This window comes from Pelobates fuscus, chromosome 4, assembly GCF_036172605.1.
Source record: "Pelobates fuscus isolate aPelFus1 chromosome 4, aPelFus1.pri, whole genome shotgun sequence".
Taxonomy (NCBI): Eukaryota; Metazoa; Chordata; class Amphibia; order Anura; family Pelobatidae; genus Pelobates; species Pelobates fuscus.
In genome coordinates, this window is record NC_086320.1 from 149,120,756 (window position 1) to 149,141,238 (window position 20,483).

The 20,483-nt window shown below is 38.8% G+C and overlaps 1 protein-coding gene across 1 annotated transcript in view; it reads left to right on the top strand.

Annotated features, from left to right (window-relative positions):
• Positions 1-19,521, top strand: part of KIAA0319 (KIAA0319 ortholog) — a 90,588-nt gene extending 71,067 nt beyond the window's left edge. The window contains exons 17-21 of the mRNA XM_063453055.1: positions 3,192-3,334; positions 4,696-4,818; positions 9,118-9,208; positions 9,637-9,728; positions 18,938-19,521. Of these exons, the coding sequence (XP_063309125.1) occupies positions 3,192-3,334; positions 4,696-4,818; positions 9,118-9,208; positions 9,637-9,728; positions 18,938-19,122 (634 nt within the window). The 3' untranslated portion in view covers positions 19,123-19,521. The remainder of the gene's footprint in view (positions 1-3,191; positions 3,335-4,695; positions 4,819-9,117; positions 9,209-9,636; positions 9,729-18,937) is intronic.
• Positions 19,522-20,483: the final 962 nt, after the last annotated feature.

The following is a 20,483-nucleotide window of genomic DNA, read 5'->3' on the forward strand; positions in this document are numbered from 1 at the left end:
TTTACACTGTTATACAAGCTGTACACTTACGACTTTACATTGTAGCAGAGTGTCATTTCTTCAGTGTTGTCTCATGAAAATATTTACAAAAATCTGAGGGTGTACTCATTTTTGTGAGATACTGTATATATATATATTGCAGCCCACTCCCACTAATTAAAACTATACTTACTGGTTCATTACAACAATGTGGTCAGGTCAATTACACAATGTTGTAATGAACTAGTAAATATAGATATACAGCCTGAACTGTGCCATGACTGCCAATGCTAGTACACTTTACACTTATTGGAGTTAAAAAGCATACCATTAGTTGAGTGAATGATATATTTATTATTTTTTGATAACAGAACGTATTACTGTACAAATCACATACATGAAAAGGTGCTTGAATTCTGTGGCTAGTTTCTGAAAAGCTCCAGACATTTCAACCTGGGAATCTGGAATATACTGTCACGCATGTTGGAACCATTTCCCTCCCTCTTGTTGTCATGTCTGTGCAAGCATGCTGTAATGGCTCTAGAACTAATACTTGTTCAGGGTCACATCATACTGGTGGCATTATTGACATGAACCCAAGTGTTTGAGTAGAGCGACGCCATTCCTGCATCAATATTGATGAGAATCAACCACTACATAAGACGTTGTGTAATTTTTGTGTCAATAATTACACTACTCCTAACTCTCAGTCATGTTCTCATAGCATTATCGGTAACGGGAAACCAGCATTTAGTTTTTCGCCTGCCTTCTGCAACATGATGATGTGCATGGGGATGATGTGCATTAATCATCTTAAACATTGTCCTATTTAAACCCCTTCTGCCATTACATAGGTGTCCTATTGTGGTTCTTTCTGAAGCCATAGCACCTTTACCTTGCAGTTATGATCATTTGGTTTTGACTTTAGCTTGTACCTGATTAGCCTGATCTCTATGTTCCTGACCTTTTGGCTTTGCTTACTATTATCCTTTTATCACCTGCACTTGAGCATGTTCTCTGAATATTTTCCGTTAAGTCTGGGCATCCTAAGGACCAGTAATATGGGCCGTCCATGCTGTCTGTTTTCCTAGGGTCCTCTGGTACCGTGATCTTATGTATCAAAGAGAGATCCATTGTCCTAATTTTGTGATAATGTGAGTGGGAAGCTGATGCCTAGAAAGTAAGAAAGCTGCTCTGATACAAAAATGGATTGAAGTCCATATTGACTGATAATATATGAATGTGTTTGAAAAATTGTGAGTTGGCGAGTGGCTTTTTAAGGAATGGCAGCATTGTACTATCTATTGATTTTTTTTTGTATAAGATGTGACAAGTCATCCAAAGCCACTACTGGACACCATGCACTGTTTTGGAATTGTAATTATTATTATCTTTACCTGGCTGTTGGGTTTTGCAATGTTTTAAAGTTAGCGCATAATGATCTTCTTTACGTAATAGACAGCCTTTAGTTAGGATAGTGGAACTAATGTTGGTTTTATTGAATTTTCCTAGCTGAAGGAAATCGTATAAATGCCTTAAAGACATTTAAATTGTAGGATTAAAACTGCCTCTAGCGACTGTCATAGGTTTAATGGGAAATCAAATGGGTTTCTTGACAATGTCAACCATGCCTCTAAAATATTACTAGTAATTGGTTTCTAGCTGTATCCATTAGTAGATTCATTCAACAGAGTGTCGATGTCCATAATGATCAGTGGTCGGTTAGATCATGAAAAACATGTCTGGATCAATAACATAAATTTATTCCAAAAAAGCAAATAGTTTGAAATCAAAAACAAAATTGCAAACACCTGTAATATATAGAGAAATAGATTAAATATTATCCCACATTAGCCACTTAACGTATTACTTGCTACACAGCACTTAATCTTGGGCACAAGAGACAATAAAACCACCAGAAAGGTTAAACACCAGTATTATTGGTCACTTCATTGAAAAGAGAAACTTAACCTCTTCAAAACTTACTTCATACATCAAACAACCCAATGAACCAACACAGCATTAAATAAAAAGAACATGAAGAATTAAAAAGAAAACAGAATGAAACGAAAACATTGAAAAAGTTGGAGCCCAAGTGCTAAATTACATAAATGAAATGTATAAGAAGAAACCGACAATTTAAAAGCAAGACAATACAAAAAAAAAATTGCAACAGGTATCTACAAAATATCAAAGTAACCCTGTTGGGATATAAAAAAAAATAAACAGTATACATTTTGATCTATCAGTATTCAAGGCGCGTTGAAAAGCTCTGTCTAACACCACATTGGAATTACCACTCATACAAAATCTGTGTTTTAATAACAGACCGAGCTATGAAATCATCCAGATTGGAACAGTTGCGACAAAGTCACAAAACCTTTCCAATGGGAATATACCTGATTTGATGCTGGGAATGCCAAAATTAAGTTATTGCTGTATCCCTTAGCAGTTCTAGCTATATGTATGCCTTCAAGAATAGCTTAGCTGGGATGAGCAGAAAATGACGGTCTGTTTGGGAATTCCAGCTCCAAATAATGTTGTATAATTTAGTTGTATAATGGGATAATCTAAGATTCGAGTGACAAGTGCAAATACTAATAATAATTGTATATCCCAAATGTGTCTTGCTGCGTATATTGTCTGGAGTATCTGAAAATCTGAAAAGTGTTCCATGCTGTCTGGTAACATCAGGCCACATTCCCTGATAATGAAGTGTTAATTAACTTTCTGGAATTATTAATTTGCTTATGAAGTGGTAGGCAGCAGATAGGGGGAATACATATTTATAGGGCAGCACATGTCCACATTTCCAGGCTAACCTTATTACTAGTTGCTACTTTCTACATATCTATTTTACCATAGCTCTATGGCTTCCTACAGTCTAATTTGCAACACAAATCATTTACATTGGCAAATGGGATAATTGGTACCCTCCTACCTTCATGTATTATTATTATTAGTAGTAGTATTTATATAGCACCATCTTATTCCGCAGCGCATTACAGTAAGAGGGGAATTTACCAAATGAGACAATAACAAAATGTAACAGGAACAATAGGTAGTTGAGGACCCTGCTAAAACGAGCTTACAGTCTATTGTATACATATTACTGTCTGCTGACTTTACTATAGAGCCATGCAAATGTAATGGAACTTTGAAATAAGGGAAAGAAAGTTCATTAGAACAAAACAATGCATTTCTTTTCACAGTACAGTGATTCTTTTCTATGTTCAAACTGGCCCTCTTCTGAAAATCCAAAGAGCAACAGAGGTTGTGCGGACTCTTCAAGGCCAGCTTTTGAAGGAAAAGGCTGACTTCCTAATTTACAAGGTTCTACGAGTAGAAACTGTTGGTAAGTTAAGTCAGATTTAAACAGAATCTATTGTTATATTATTATTTCAAAGCAATGCAAAAATAAATAAACAGTTTCTTATAAAGTTTTTGAGACCATCCCCAACCACATCGTAGGTCTAAACATTAGTGACCCATGAGCCTTGAACATGCCTACTCTGGATTTACACCTAAACAAATTATTGTTAAAATAAAAGCAGGAAGGAGCACGCCTGACTGTCATGGTGGAGAGACACATTGTGAATGAGCTCCTCCAATATCCTGATGAAAATCATCCTTTGCGTCTTCACCAATCTCAACCACTATAAACCGAGTGAAGCAGTTTCACTCCTGACTTACCTGACACAGTGTGCTGCAGTAATAATCTTGTCAAGAGCTTCATTATCTCATTGTGGTAGTTGTGGCCTAGTGCAGCTCTTTGGACCTGTGGGGGTAATCCTGGTCCACACATGAAAGACTACCAAGATTCAGCAAGCCACTGCGAACCTGAGAACTGTGGAGAAGCCTGGTCCACCACAAATCAGCAGAAGCCAAGCGCAACCTACTTACAGATCAGCCTAAGTGGGGGACCCACCCTGCACTATCCTGAAAGACTGGCATCCTAGAGGGGCCTCTGGGGCCACAGCTGGGCTTATCGCTACACTCCACTACGGTACTACAACGGCCTATGAGTGGGCTGCTGCGTCTGATGACCGCTCTGCCGAATCAACGTTCTGCCAAGCCCCAAAGTGGCGTCGGCCGATCCAAAACTTGGACTCTTGCCGGCTGGCAATACTCTCCCTCTAATGATTAGCATTGCCTGACTTGTGGTGGTTTAATTTTCACTGTCGATACCCATATTGTTTTTGTGTTTAGTTGTTTTTTCTTTTTTTGGCTTAGAATTTCTTTTGATTCCTCAACTCAATGTCATTAGATAGGCACACTCTGCTTGCGTAGTTTGAAACTTTATAATTATCTAAGGGTCTCTTAGGTGTTCTAATTTCTAATCTGTTGGAGCATGGCAGGCATGTTGTATATATTTATGCACAGCAAAAATGAAGAATAAAAAATAAAATTAAAGCAGGAATTGAAATTGTCTAATGTTGTGGAGGTATCAGTGGAATAAAAAACAATATTAATACACAATACATACAACATTTAACATAGAACAGGTAAGAAATATATAATCAACCATGACAGGCATCTTCACTAGACTTCCCTAACCCCAATCCAAGTAAGATTTTGGGATTTTCCAGTAATATGAGAGGCATAAGTGGAGGCCATCAAACCCTTTCCCACTTTGTATTTATTTGTTTGTATTTTCAATGTGTTTTTAATTGTGTATTATCTGCTAGATTCATGCAATGCTAATCTTTCCATTAGTCTGTTTTTTGAAGTGTTCTGGCCATGGGCACTGTGACCCCATAACCAAATCCTGCCTCTGCTATCCATTTTGGATGGAGAACCTGATTCAACGTTATATCAGCGATGGAGAGAGTAACTGTGGTGAGTTTTGGCAACCTTATCTCTATTGCATCTCACATCTGGCAAATAATAACATCACAGGTATAACAGCTGTTTTGTTACGTGATGCTTATGCAATACTAGCTGTGCATTCAGTGTTAATGCTAACTAACCAGGCTAAATAAGAATCCTGTGCGGTTCTGCATCCTATTTAAGGGACATTCCAGGCACTTACACATCTTTTGTGCAACAGTAATTCGTGTTACAGTTCGTTATTGTTAATTTTGGGATGACAGATGGTTGTAAATTGCATATCTAGCTCCCTTTGATTTGCTATGTTTCTCTTTTTTTATCCAATCTTACAGCTGAACAGCATGTGATCAAGGGTGATAAAGTTCAGCTACAGAAGATAAGAAAATAGTTATAAAGATAACTGATCATTCCTTGCAACTTTATTCCAAATGGTTAAGTAATTAACAGGTAAGACATACAATAATCAACTTCCTTATCACAAATAGGGCTGTGTAAACAATGTTTTTCCTATCCTTGGGTAGAGGCTCGGCTTCCTGCTCTCTTAAAGCATAGCAAACAAGGGATCCACAACACCTGAAAATCAGAGCTTCACTACAGCTCTCACAAAGCTCCATTTAATTTAGATGTTCTCTAATCCTATCCTTAAGTCTACTTGAAGTTTTTCTTACATACGGTACTACAAGAAAACTTAAGGATAGAATTGGAAAACATCTGAAGATGGGGCATAGATCCACTACAGTTGGTAAACATTCTCAGCAGTGCCATGTTGGATGTTTAGGAAGTTTCACATCAGGGAATTGAAAGGATAAAATTGCCCTTAAGAGGTGGTAATCTTCAACAGAAGTTGACCATGTGTGAGATGTTCTGGATATTTACATTATCAGCAAGTACATCCCTGGGATTAAATGTTAAATGTGATCTCTCACTATCTTATTAAATTAATTTTAAATTAATCTGCTTGTATGCCCCATTGGGTAGTGATAGTATGATTATATACATGTAATTATCCTAGAAATCAATTTCTTCATATTTCTGTTGCATGTGAATTTGGAAGAAGGTCAGGTTGTTTTTTTTGTTTTTGTTTTTTACTTGAGGAGAGACTAGCTTATCCACTCACCTGTGTTATTGTATATAATATAATAGGTTAGGTTACGATATTATTTCATGGATACGTGGTTCATTTAGGATTTAAGTTAGTCTCTGTCTAATTTATTTGTATTTCTTGCTTGTACAACGTTGATTAATCTCCAGTGTATTTGTAGGTATTTTGGGTTTATATTGTATAGGAGCCTAACATCGTGATAATTACTTTGAGATAATGTATCTCTTCACAAGAGTATAACTATGCTCAAAGGTAGTCCCCTTATTGTGGATTATTTATTATATACCGTCACAATGTTATTTTTACAAACCACTTCTGACCTTTTGATTTGGGTTCAAACTTGGCTGGTTGAGTTTGAACCTTATTAGGTGAATCCTGACTCAGATTCAGCCCCAGTTCTCCCTGGACATAGTGAGTCTTTATCCATAATATACTATAAGGTGTTATCAACTGTAGTGTGATTAAACCCCATCTCCATTTTTGTTTATTTTTTCATTTTCATTTTTTTTTTAAACTGAATGTTGATTTAACCTCTGACATGTTGAGCCATAGGTTATAATTGTCTCCTATAGTTTACTATAAGATCAGTTAATTTGTTTATATTTGTATTTTCATGTATTAACAACTCTAAGTAAATGTTGATGAAAGACAGGCTAGCTAGATTTATAGCTATGATCACTTTACACAGTGTGCAATGGGATGGATTTAGGATCAGTGATCATGGGGAGCTTCACCTTTGCCTACAACAATGGCTGATATTTTGTTTTGAGTAGAAGGACTGTGAGATTAGACCCGAATATGGTGATAAGCATTATTTATTAACATAAGCAGCTCTACATTTAAGCAGTTGTGTGGGGAGGGGGATCACATATTCGGACTTGTCGTTACTGACCTTGAGATGCACCCAGGGCGAGCATGGGGATATCTTCAGACTCTGTTAGCAATAATCGATTTGACTGAGCCCTTGAACGCGACTACTCTCGAACTGACGAATGACGTATGATTCCATTTATAATGCTTATCAATAACGTGATAAGGTCAGACCTATTCAGCTTACCTCACCAGAACTGATGAGTTAACTATGAAATGGGGATATCATTGCTTAATAAGTGGAGACCTTGTCGATCCACTTTTCGAAGCAGAAGTGTCACATATTGATAATGATTTGATAAACTCCTGTTGCATGTAAACTTGATGGAACATATTTTTGTAGTAAGGCCCTGTCAGGTCTATACAGCTAAGCTACAATAGGAGAGCTGTGAGTCTTGGTGATTTTCTGATTGTTTGTATGTTAGTTTCTTTCTAATCTAACTATACCTATTGTTAAAACTCAATAAAAACTTTGATTTACAAATTGAATTGAATTGAATTGCAACTGAATGGGGGATCCATTCCAGAGCTTTTTGAGAGCTGTAGTGAAGCTCTGATTTTCATGTGTTGTGGATCATTTGTTTGCTATGCTATAAGAGGGCAGGAAACTGGGTCTCCCTGAAGATCTTGACAAAGTGGCTATGGATATGAAACGCATTGTTTGCATAGCCAAATGTGAAATGCGTTGATTGCTGTATGTATGATAAAGAAGCTGAGCGCTGTATGTCCTATCTTTTTAATTACTTAACCATTTGGAATGAAGTTTTTTTTTTATCTGCAATTAAGGAACTGTGGTTTACTTACCAGAATAACTTGTTTCTTATCTGCTACTATGATGTTCTCTGGAATGACTACCAAGCATGTTTCACAGAGGGAAGACTGTTAATGTGATTGTTTGCTTTGATCATTTGAATTATATTAAGGATCCAAGCATTGAGAAGGAAGGTCCTCCTATTTTTCCCATTCATTTTTAATAAAAAAAGAGATCAGTTGCCAATTTTCTTCAGTATTACTCTGACAGCTGAACTCATGTGAAGACCTTCCATGATTATAGTATATGCTCAGCATCAGAACTCCCATAGAAAACTGTTTTAGCATTAGGACTGGCTGAGGCACTTCCTGGTTTGGTGAGGATTTACCAAAGATCTTGTAAATCTGCTTTAAAATCATTATGTATTATTAGGGATGGGCAAAAAATTCAGTTTGGTTTGGAAATTCGGGTAAGTATAAAAATTTGTCTGCTTCGGCAATTCGGACCAATGACATTCGGTTCGGCAATTCGGCACTTTGGCAATTCGGAACTTCGGTAATTCGGACCCTAACCCTATACCCTAACCTCTAACCCTAACCACTTGTTTTGCAACTTTTCAGAAATCCAAAGCACTTCGGAACATTGACAATACGGTTCGGTTCAGCACTTGGGAAATTCAGCAATTCGAACTTCGGACATTCGTAAGCATCTGAATGTCCAAATTGCATGAAATTCGTCCAAATCTACATTCGGAATGAAACGAATTGAATATGTTTATGTATTATTATTAATGGCATTTACATAGTGCCAACGTATTCCGCAGCACTTTACAATATTATAAAGTTTGGAAATTGAACAATAAATTTTCAAAAGCAGTATGAAAACCCACAGAAAACCAAAACAAGTATTACCAAACCTTAGATTGGTCAGGTTTAACATAGGTAGAAAAGAGTAGTCAAAGAATTGCCGAAAGTCAGGATACCAGAACTCAGTAGAGCGATACAAGAATAGCCGGGACAGAATACCAGAAATCAGGAGGTCTAAATACAAGCCGAGGCAGGTAACCAGAAAACAGGGAAGTCAAAAGCCAAGCAGAGTCAGTACACAGAAATAACAATAAATACGCAGGAGAATCAAAATAGCACTAAGGAGGACACAAGGAACCACAATAGGGCAAGGAACAAAGCAAAAGGTGCCCCTCTATAAGGAAAGGTCTTTTGCTTTAAGGCCATGCCCCCAAAACATTCTGGGCCGGTATTGATGATGTGGGACTGCGTCATTGATGTCATGACGTTGGTGCATATGCGCCACATCATAAAAAAGGGGCGTGACTCCAGCGATCGGCGTGGGAGATGCCAAACTCGTTGGGAGAGGAGTCTGCCCTGGATCCTGCACCATGTGGGTGCGATGGAACAAGGTAAGAGATCGTGACAGTGCCAACTCGAAAAGCTGTGCGTGAGATATCACAGGACATTTAGCATCTTTTTACATACTTATTAATAATATTCACAGCACCAGCTACTTGAAATTTTATATTAGAGGACCTGCTGAGTAACCTGGTGTTTCTCAACCTCTTGTTTTCCAGATTGGAGTATACTCTACATCACCATATTAACATTTGCTCTGGTTGCACTCCTGATGGGCCTTACTTGGCTCTGCATTTGTTGCTGCAAAAGGTAAAATTCAGAGAGGCAGAAATATTTTTTTCTGGTTCCTTATTTATTTGTAGATCCCTGACTGCTATGATAGACTATGATAGAGTGATGGAGACAGGTCAACCAAAGATCTCAACTGACCACAGTACATAAATACCTAAATATCAGTGAGACTAACGAGGCAGAGAGCACAATTTTTGCCAAACCACTCAAAAATAGTTTGACAAAATATGAGGGGTTGGGACTTATAGGAACATTACCACAACAATGAGTTGTATGGGGCTTCAAGTGCCCAATTAAGAACTTTCTAATAACTGACTAAAAAGTGTCCTTTTTTTGTTTAATAACAACCTAAAAATATAACTTGTAACTATTAGTATATCAGTTCAAATATTCAAATTTTCCAGTTATATGATATTATTTATACATTTTTTACACGTTCACTTTAGCAGAAAGCGAACAAAAATACGAAAGAAAACAAAATATACGATCCTGGATAATATCGATGAGCAGGAAAGAATGGAATTAAGGCCAAAATATGGTAAGTAAAAATTGTCCTAGTATTATAAAATATAATTATGTTCAATTCTTTGTTTGATGTTGAACTGTATTAGCTTGACCTTGACTTAATTGACTGGGAAGGGGTGGATGGTGATCACGGGAAAACTATAAGCAAGGGAAAATGCTGTAGTGGATAAAGGGAATATATATCTTAACAAAATTTACATTAGTGTAATTGGAGCATGTTCCAAATTATTTATGTTTCCATACAGCACATAATCCATGCCTCCCATATAACTATCATCATCATCATTGGGAGGTCTAGAATGTGTCTGTTAGTATATATTACACTGGAGTTCTAAGGCCAGAATAATACAATATTAACAGCTAAACAAATTAGAATAAATATGTAGAATTTATTTACATATCAGAGGAGCTTTCCTCATAAGAAATAACCCCAGTTGGATTCATTATAAAAGTAAAAGCCATCTTTCATATACCTTATTACTTATGGCATTCCCATCATATACGTCCATGGTGTCCAGTCCCTGAGCTATTTTTCCAGCACTGTGTACTCTAGGTCGAATAGATATGTGCTAATCTCAGTAGTACTAAACATCAAGAGATAAATATTTTCTAGATTCTTTTTATAGGTGTTGGTATAGTATGTAAACCACATTAATCCCACAGAGCTACTCAAATGAAAATTAGTATTTATCAAACCAAAACAAGGTTTAATGTTCAACGTGATAATGACTGATCAATTTTGTTGATCTCTAAAATGAGACAAATAAGTTGATGGGGCCTGATGGAATACACTCACAGTTATTAAAAGAGCTTAGTGGTGTGCTAGCAAAACTATTAACGGATTTATTTAACCAATCATTGTTAACGGGAGTAGTCCCAGAAGATTGGAAGTTAGCGAATGTTGTGCCCATTCACAAGAAATGTAGTAGGGAGGAGTCAAGCAACTATAGGCCAATAAGCCTTACTTCGGTAGTGGGGAAAGTAATGGAAACCATGTTAAAGGATAGGATTGTTGAACATTTTAAATCACATGGATTTCAAGATCAGAGACAACATGGGTTTACTTTAGGGAGATCATACCAAACTAATCTTATTGATTTTTTTGGTTTGGGTAACTAAAATAATAGATCAGGGTAGTGCAGTAGACATTGCTTACCTAGATTTCAGTATGGCTATTGACACTGTCGCACATAGAAGGCTTATCAATAAACTGTGATCTTCAAGTTTGGATTCCAATATTGTTAAATGGGTTAGTCGGTGACTGAGTGACAGGCAACAGAGGGTTGTAGTCAATGGAGTATAGTCGAAGCAAGGTCTTGTTACCAGTGGGGTACCTCAGGGATCTGTAATTGGACCCATTCTCTTTAATATTTTTATTAGTGATATTGCAGAAGGTCTTGATGGTAAGGTATGTCTTTTTGCTGATGATACTAAGATATGTAACAGTGTAATGTTCCAGGAGGGATAAGCCAAACGGCAAATGATTTTGGTAAACTAGAAAAATGGTCAGAGCTGTGGCAACTGACATTTAATGTGGATAAGTGCAAGATAATGCATCTTAGACATAAAAACCCAAGGGCAGAGTATACAATATTTGATAGAGTTTAGAGTTGTCCTAACGTCAACATCTGAGGAAAGGGATTTAGGGGTAATCATTTCAGATGACTTAAATGTAGGCAGACAGTGTACTAGAGCAGCAGGAAATGCTAGCAGAATACTTGTTTGTATAGGGAGAGGTATAAGCAGTAGAAAGAGGAAAGTGCTCATGCCATTGTACAGCACACTGGTGAGACTTCACTTGGAGTATTGTACACAGTACTGGAGACCGTATCTCCAAAAGGATATTGATACTTTGGAGAAAGTTCAGACAAAGGCTACTAAACTGGTTAATGGATTACAGGATTAATTTACAAGGAACAGTTAAAAGATCTTTTAACATGTATAGTTTGGAGGAAAGACGAGACTGGGGGCATATGATAGAAACATTTAAATACATAACGGGAATCAACACAGTAGAAGAGGAGACTATATTTAAAAGAAGAAAAACAACGTAGAAAAATGCAAAGTTATGCACTTCGGGGTTAAGAATGCACAAGCAATTTACACCCTAAATGGTAGTGAACTAGGGATAACCACACACGAGAAGGATTTGGGAATTGTTATAGACAACAAATTAGGTAGCAATATGCAATGTCAATCTGCCGTTGCTAAGGCCAGTAAGGTTTTGTCATGTATAAATAGGGGCATAAATTCTCGAGATGAAAATATAATTTTGCCTCTTTATAAATCGCTGGTAAGACCACACCTTGAATATGCTGTGCAATTTTGGGCACCTGTTCTAAAGAAGGATATCATGGCACTAGAAAAAGTGCAGAGACGAGTTACAAAATTGATAAAAGGAATAGAGCATTTTAGTTATGAAGAAAGGTTAAAAAATGTAAATCTCTTCAGTTTGGAAAAACGGCGCCTTAGAGGGGATATGATAACATTATACAAATATATTCGGGGCCAGTACAAACCATTATCTGGAAATCTATTCATAAACAGGGCTATACATAGGACACGAGGTCACACATTTAGGCTTGAAGAAAGGAGATTTCATCTAAGGCAAAGAAAAGGTTTTTTTACAGTAAGAGCAATAAGGATATGGAATTCATTGCCGGAAGAGGTGGTTTTGTCAGAGTCTATACAGATGTTTAAATTGCAATTGGATAAATACTTGCAAAAACATAACATACAGGGATACAATTTCTAATTAGTGGGGTAATAGCTGCTTGATCTAAGGAGACATCTGACTGCTATTTTGGGGTCAAGAAGGAATTTTTTCCTAGTTTGTTGCAAAATTGGAAGTGCTTCAGACTGGGTTTTTTTGCCTTCTTTTGGATCAACAGCAAAAGCATATGTGAGGAAGGCTGAACTTGATGGACGCAAGTCTCTTTTCAGCTATGTAACTATGTAACTATGTAACTATGTAACCACAACAAGAGAACATATTCTTAAAGGACCGCTATAGGCCCCACACCACTTCAGGTACCAGGTCCCCCTAGTTTTAACCCTGCAGCTGAAAATGAAACTGCTATGTTTACACTGCAGGGTTAATCCAGCCTCTAGTGACTGTCTCCCTGAAAGCCACAAAAGGCCGCTTCCATGATTTACACGGAGTAAATCACACTTATTTGACGCTGGACGTCCTCATGGAGTCCAGCATCAAAAAGATCCCCATAGGAAAGCATTGAGTAATGCTTTCCTATGGGCGGGTTATAAGGCACGCGCGTGCCTCTGGCCGCTCATGTGCATTCGGCTCCACTCGGGAGCGGACGTCGATGGAGAAGGAGAGGTCACCAGTGCCGACGGAGCCCGGCGCTGAATTAAGGTAATCAAATAAATGGTTCATTAACCATTTATTCGCCACGGAACGATGACTAGGGCTCTATAGCGTTAGGAATACATATTTGTATTCCTAACACTATAGTGTTCCTTTAAACTAGAGGGGCAAAGGTTTAAAAATAACATCAGGAAGTACTAATTTACTGAGACGGTAGATGCATGGAATAGCCTTCCAGCTAAAGTGGTAGAGATTAACACAGTGAAGGAGTTTAAGCATGTGTGGAATAGGCATAAGCAGGGCCGGACTGGGAATGAAAACCAGTCCTGGAAATAATTGCATACCAGCCCAACAGCATACAATTTAATACACTGCCCCCTTCCAACAATTTAATTAACTGCCCTCCTCCACCCAATTTATTACACTGCCCTACCCCTCCCAATTTATTACACTGCCTCCCTCCCCACAATTTAATACACTGCCCTTCCTCCTCCCTATTCAATACACTGTCTTCCCTCCCTATTCAACACTGCCCCTCCTCCAAATTTAATACACTGTCCCCCTCCCCCGTATTCAATATACTGCCCCACCTCCTCCCTTTTCAATACACTGCCCTTCCTCCCCACAATTTAATACACTGTCAACGTTGTGGATGGAGTGGCCCATGGTGTCGGGCTTATAGTATGGGCAGGCATATGTTATGGACAATGAACACAGGTGCATTTTTTTGATGGCATTTTGAATGCACAGAGATACCGTAATGAGATCCTGAGGCACATTGTTGTGCCATTCATCCACAACCATCACCTCAAGTTGCAGCATGAAAATGCACGGCCCCATGCTGCAAGGATCTGTACACAATTCCTGGAAGCTGAAAACATTCCAGTTCTTGCATGGCCAGCATACTCACCAGACATGTCACCCATTGAGCATGTTTGGGATGCTCTGGATCTGCGTATACGACAGCGTGTTCCTGGTCTTGCCAATATCCAGCAACTTCACACAGCCATTGAAGAGGAGTGGACCAACGTTCCACAGGCCACAATCAAAAACCTGATCGACTCTATGCAAAATAGATGTGTTGCAGTGCGCGAGGCAAATGGTGGTAACAGATATTGACTGGTTTTCGGCCCCCCACGGAACCCGACTATACAGTACAGCTGCACATTTTTGAGTGGCCTTTTATTGTGGCCGGGGTAAGGCACACCTTTGCAATAATCATGCTGTCTGATCAGCATTTTGATATGCCACACCTGTGAGGTGGATGGATTATCTCGGTAAAGGAGATGTGCTCACTAACACAGATTTAGACAGATTTGTGAGCGATATTTGAGAGAAATAGGCCTTTTGTGTACATAGTAAAAGTCTTAGATCTTTGAGTTCAGCTCATGAAAAATTGGGGGAAAAACAAAAGTGTTGCGTTTATAATTTTGTTCAGTGTACTTGAACATTCCTCTTTATTAAAAAGTTCAGTCTGGTCTGAGCCAAATAATGTTCATTACAAAATATGGCACCCTCCATCCATACATTTCAATGGGAAATTTTGAATAAGTAATCAAGCATTCTCCCTGTGAAAACTATCTTGGCTCACCTGAATTTGTCTTGTTTTATTCTAATTTGGCATCACATTTTATGAAAAATGTAATCTAACCTAAGCCAAATAATATTGATAATAAAATATGGCACCAAACCTGGCACCCTTACATCCATGCATTTCAATATGTATATTTTAAAAACATAACCAAGCTTTTCCCACCCAGGGAAAAGCTCACCCAGATTTGGCTTGTTTTCTACTGGGCATTCCATGTGTCTCCTTCAACCTGGCCTGAGCCATATGATATTAATTTTATAATATGGCGCTAAATATGACACCATAACATCCATGCATTTCAGTGGGAAATTCAGAATACGATTATGAAAACAATTTTGGCTTGCCCAATTTTGGCTTATTTTATAGTAATAGGGCTCCTTGCAGGAAACAAATGTAGCCTATCCAAATGATATAATGCAATGTGTCCCTAAACATGGCATAGAATCTTGTATTTTATAGGGAAGTTTTGAAGTGTGAATATCATGTTCACTCACTTAAATATTTATTAGTTTTTCTTCAATGGTCTAATCTCTACATTAAACATTAAATGTAGCCACGGTCAAACAATATTTATGATTAAATGTAGCCCCTTCATGATTCAAAATCTCTGCAATTTATTGGGAAATTCCGAATAAGTAACAGTTTGTACTCTATGAAATTTAGCTTGGCTCTCCCATACTGTGATTGGTAAGTGTTCTTAGGGCACTATTTTATATGACACAATTTAATCTATTGTCAATTAAGTAATACTTATCTACTTCCATTATAAAATTCATGCATTTCAGATTAAATTTATGACCATACAATTTTAGTTTTCTTCTTTAAAAAGTTTGATTTACTTAAAAAAATTAGAGTGTGATGGAAGTCAAAGGAACAGTGCAAGCAAATAACTACAGCTCACAATACTACAGCTCATTATAGTGGTTATGGTGCAAGGAGTACCCTGGCATCCTTCTAGCTTAAGTAGTCAAGCCATTAGAGTTGACCTCCTTCTACGGAGCTGGAAGTTTCTGCATAAAAATTCTGTTAGCTCCACTGAGCTAAACCTTGACAGAGAAGGTATGGGTAAGGTGGAAAAGTAGGTTGCTAGGATAGTATTCACTGAGTGTTTTGTTTTTATGATACATGCAGGAATGGAATCAGGCGCGGGGAGATAAAGCTGTTCACATATGGGAGCAGGCCAGTTAATTTTTCAAATTTCCCAATTGAAATGCATCGATTTTAGGATGCCAGGTTAGTTGTGAAATTTTATGACCAACATCATTTGGCTCAAACTAGATATGAGTTTTTGGAAGTTTTCTAAATTGTTGTTTAGTAGATAATCACATTCATGAAAAATACGCTGTATGTTATTGGATGCAGTATGATATTTATTAGTCAGTTTGCAATAGCTGTGATGTTCTAGTGTATGGCTATGTGCTATTTTACCCTTATGTGTAATCTCTCCCTTTGAGAAACTTTAATAAAAAAATAATAATTAATACAAAAAAATAGCTGGGTGAATAGGAAGCTCACTTCAGCCTTCGAATAAGGAACTGTCCAAATAAGAAGTTAACTTCAGCATCATGGACACCAGTATAACTTTATGTAGGGGTTCTGGAGACAATAGCGTACTAACCCAGTGGGGTCCACCCCAGGTGACAGGCAGCAGAGGGGAGCACAGACCACCTGCCTTCTGACAGTGGGTGCTTGCTGATTCCACTGAGCGGACATTGCAGGCAGCAGGCGACCTGCTGGGATCAGTCTGTGCTCCCTGCTTTATGTAACATCACCCCAGCCCCAGCATCAGTTCCGAGCTGCAGGGAGCTGTGCATTCAGTGCACACACTAATCCCAGCAGCAAACCAATGGACACCAGAGATCTTTAAAAAAAATCTACTATTTAGGGGTGGAAATATACATTGTTTCCCTGGCTGCCAGGTACTCCTTTTGCTGAAGGCTTCCATTTTGACATCTTAGTGGATAAATATCTTGAAAAAAAGAGTAATCATTACATGTACTCATGCGCCCTACTCTATGCAATAACAGGAAAAAAAAACATGGAATGCTTGGCCTAATGGAACACCAGGTGATTGTAGCTTTTAAATGACCTTGAAGATGGCTAACGTTTTATTAATATTCAACAAAGAGGGTAGACTAATCAATCCATCTAGGAGTGAGTTACTGAATGATGAACTGGCCATGAAGCTGTAAAGCTACAGGTCAACACAATATATTGCCTAGTTAAAGAATTAAAACTGATCTAAGTGTCGGGGGGCGGAGCTTAACCACGGAACAGAGCGGTCGCATGTTCAGCGAGCTCCGGCAACAACGCGACTAATTATTGGCAAAACATACCTTTTACAGCCCTGCAACCCTACCAACCAACGGCCAGGGCAGGGGGGCAAAGCACTCACCTGATCGATGCCCTTTTTATACCGTCAGACAGGACTGAAAGCACGCCGCACATCCAAGGCCTACCCAGACTACAGGGCCTTCGAAACGGCGCTCCACAACGCGGTCTTCTCCACAGCCATACCGCCCACGGAGCACACAGCCACCGACCCGGCAAACATGGGACGAAAATCCCAGCAGATAGCAACAGGTGCGTGCAAAGATACACAGGACATTAGCACCATGCTCCAGCGCACCACGGCCCCGAAAATGGCGGCCACACCTGACCCAGACACAAGCTCCACGAGCTCGGAGCTCGCCATGGGGGACACCCTAGACCATCAGCCATCCCAAGGTGCACAAGCTGACCCTGATGCACTGACACCAGCCACAAAACTAGACATTAAAAACCTCCTAATGGAGCTAAAACAAATGTCCGCGGGAGACATGGCTTTAATGAAAACGGAGGTCCAGGAGGTCACAGACCGAGTAAAGACCACTGAAGAGGACATCATAGACGTCCAAAACGAAGTGAGGAGCCTAAAAGAAACAGTGTCCCACTTAAAAGCTTCACACACAAACCTGACCAACAAGCTGGATGCAGCAGAAGAGAGAAGCCGTAAGAGCAACGTGAAAATTAGAGGTATCCCTGATGAAATAAGTCAGGCGGAGCTGCCACACTACTTTAGACGCCTGGTCACCACCATATTGCCACACGCACAGGCCAAAAAATTAACTATAGCAGGGATATTCCGCATCCCGAAATCACCACAGGCACCCCCCCAAGCAACCAAAGATGTGATCGTATGGTGCCATACCCAAAAAGACAGAAATGCCATCTTTGCTGCCCTAAAAGGCAAAACACCATTGGACTTTGAAACCGCGAATCTTACCTTTTATCAGGACCTGACGCGATCCACACTCCAATGGAGAAGAACCCTGCGCCCTATGACCCGCCGCCTCCAAGACGCCAAGCTGATATACCGCTGGACAGCACCAAAAACACTATCGGTGGACCACAATGGCACCACTCTACACCTCAACTCCACTCAGGAGGTGGACTCTTTCCTCAGGGCACTAGGACTCCCACAAGGATCTGACCACACAGAAGAGCCCGCCAGCTCCCATATGTGGGACCCCACCAGGACTGTCCCTTTTGTTCTGAGGGGAAGAGGAGCCCCTGAGGCAGCCACCTGACACCACTGACTGCTTTTCAACCCATAGGCGCACTTCACCAATGAAACCTTTGCCATTATAATTTGTTTTTCACTTGGTTTCGAATTTGTTTTTTTTTTGTTTTTTTTAATTGTTTATTGCTTTTGCACCTAGGCACCACTGTAAGGCACACTATTTCTCCCAGGATTAAAGGCCAACGTAATGGACAAAAATCCCGCACACCGCTATAGCCACAAACGAGTAGCACACTACAAGGTAAACCACTCTCATGTTAGGGCCAACAACAGGCCGCAGGTATATTCCGCCCCTGGGGCCCTAAACAGAGCCACACTAACAAGGAGTGGGGCAAAATTCTTTATCGCCATAGCTACCATTTGGAACCACTCACACGAGACGAGGAATTGTTATTTAGAACCCTACCACACTGGACATACAGAGTATACTACACATGTACAACTCCTTCCTCCAAACAGGAGACTATGGCGATCTAGCGATAATTCTAAATAGAATGTTGTAACCTAAGAACTTAATTTCCTAATTTAAAATTGTGCATAGTATTTCAATGCCAAATGTTTATTCATGTTTTATGTTTTTGAAGCCTGAGACAGCTGTTGTGGCATCTCAAGCGATGTTAAGCAAATGCGCAACAAAAATAAAGAATATAAAAAAAAAAATTTAAAAAATGATCTAAGTGTCACTTAATTTTTGCAGAATTAGGCTGATAGAACTTTAATTGTATCACCTTCATTCCTCAACAGGAATAAAGCACAGAAGTACAGAACACAATTCCAGCTTGATGGTGTCCGAGTCGGAGTTTGAAAGTGACCAGGATACCATATTCAGCCGTGAGAAGGTGGTGGACTGTGAGCATCCAAAAAATATTCCTAGTAGTGGGGCTGTCAAAAATGGTGCACCTTTTAACTTTAGCTCAAACTGCAGATAGGTTGTGTAAGTCATCATGCAAAAAAGTGCGTATAACCTATGGAAATTAATTGGCAGACAAGTTTTTTCAGCATAGGATAGACAAAATGGCAACCAGAAGACAATGAACTGAATCTTCATTGTATGTACTGAAAATGGTGTTATCTTTGGAAATCTTTACACAGCAAATAATTTGAGTGTACAAAATGTACCAAAATGAACTTGCCCTGTGTAACTCTGTCTGCTTTAATTATGTTCTAAAACTAAGTGGAAAAGGTATGCTTAGGTAGGCCTCTACAGTTGTGGTGACTAGAGAGATTCACAGGTAGCATATTAATTGGGGCCTACTTGAACTAGGATGAAGGTAGTGTACCTGGTGGGTGCTTACCAGGTATCTTAATATTGTCCTAGCATACAAAGGGTTAAATCTTTTTTTAAAGGAATTTTCAAACAATGAAAACAGGTGTATTTAAACCAATATTTAAAGTAAGGAGAGAAAACAAAAGTCTAAATTCTTGGTGCGAATTCAATTTTTACATGTTAGGAAATTGAGATTTATGGCCTATGTCATGTATTCTCTGTAATATTTGTTTTTGTGATATTTATTATGGTCTAATTTTGCCTACATTTAAGAATACTTTTATGTATATGCCAAGTTATTAAATACATACAAAACATGTCACACACCTGCATTTTGTGAATGGTATGGATTACATAAATTCTTATTAGAAAATTCTACACAGTATCTTTTTAGGCATACCTCCCAAGTATCCCTATTTTAGAGAGCCCAAATCCCTCTGTCCCTCTTTTCTATCTTAAAGGGACACTATAGTCACCAAAACAACTTTAGTTTAATGAAGCAATTTTGTATATAGATCATACCCCTGCAGGTCTCACTGCTCAATTCTCTGGCATTTAATAGTTAAATCACTTTGTTTATACAGCCCTAGGCGCACCTCCATGCATGCAACTTACACATCCCTCCTAAACACTTTCTAAACAGAGTCATCTAATGTTGCAAATTCTGTGTCATTTACATTTTTTTATCTCCTGCTATGTTAATAGCTTGCTAGACTCTGCAGGAGCCTCCTGTGTGGGATTAAAGTTTAATTTACAGAGCAGGAGATGTGTTTAAAAATCAGTAGGTGTAAATAAGATACATCGTTCTGATTCTAAATTGTATTTTAGATGTATAAAATGTCTCCGAACAGCCCTACCCCTGGCCAGACCTCCACTGACACCCATAAAATTAAAGTGTCCTTTTGAAATTGTTGGGAGGTGTTAGGCTGAAAATTACAACAGGGTCTGGAAACCCTTACACTGCCATGAATTTATGCACTAACGTGTTTCTGCTTTCCTTTGTCTGTGTAATCAGCTGCTGGG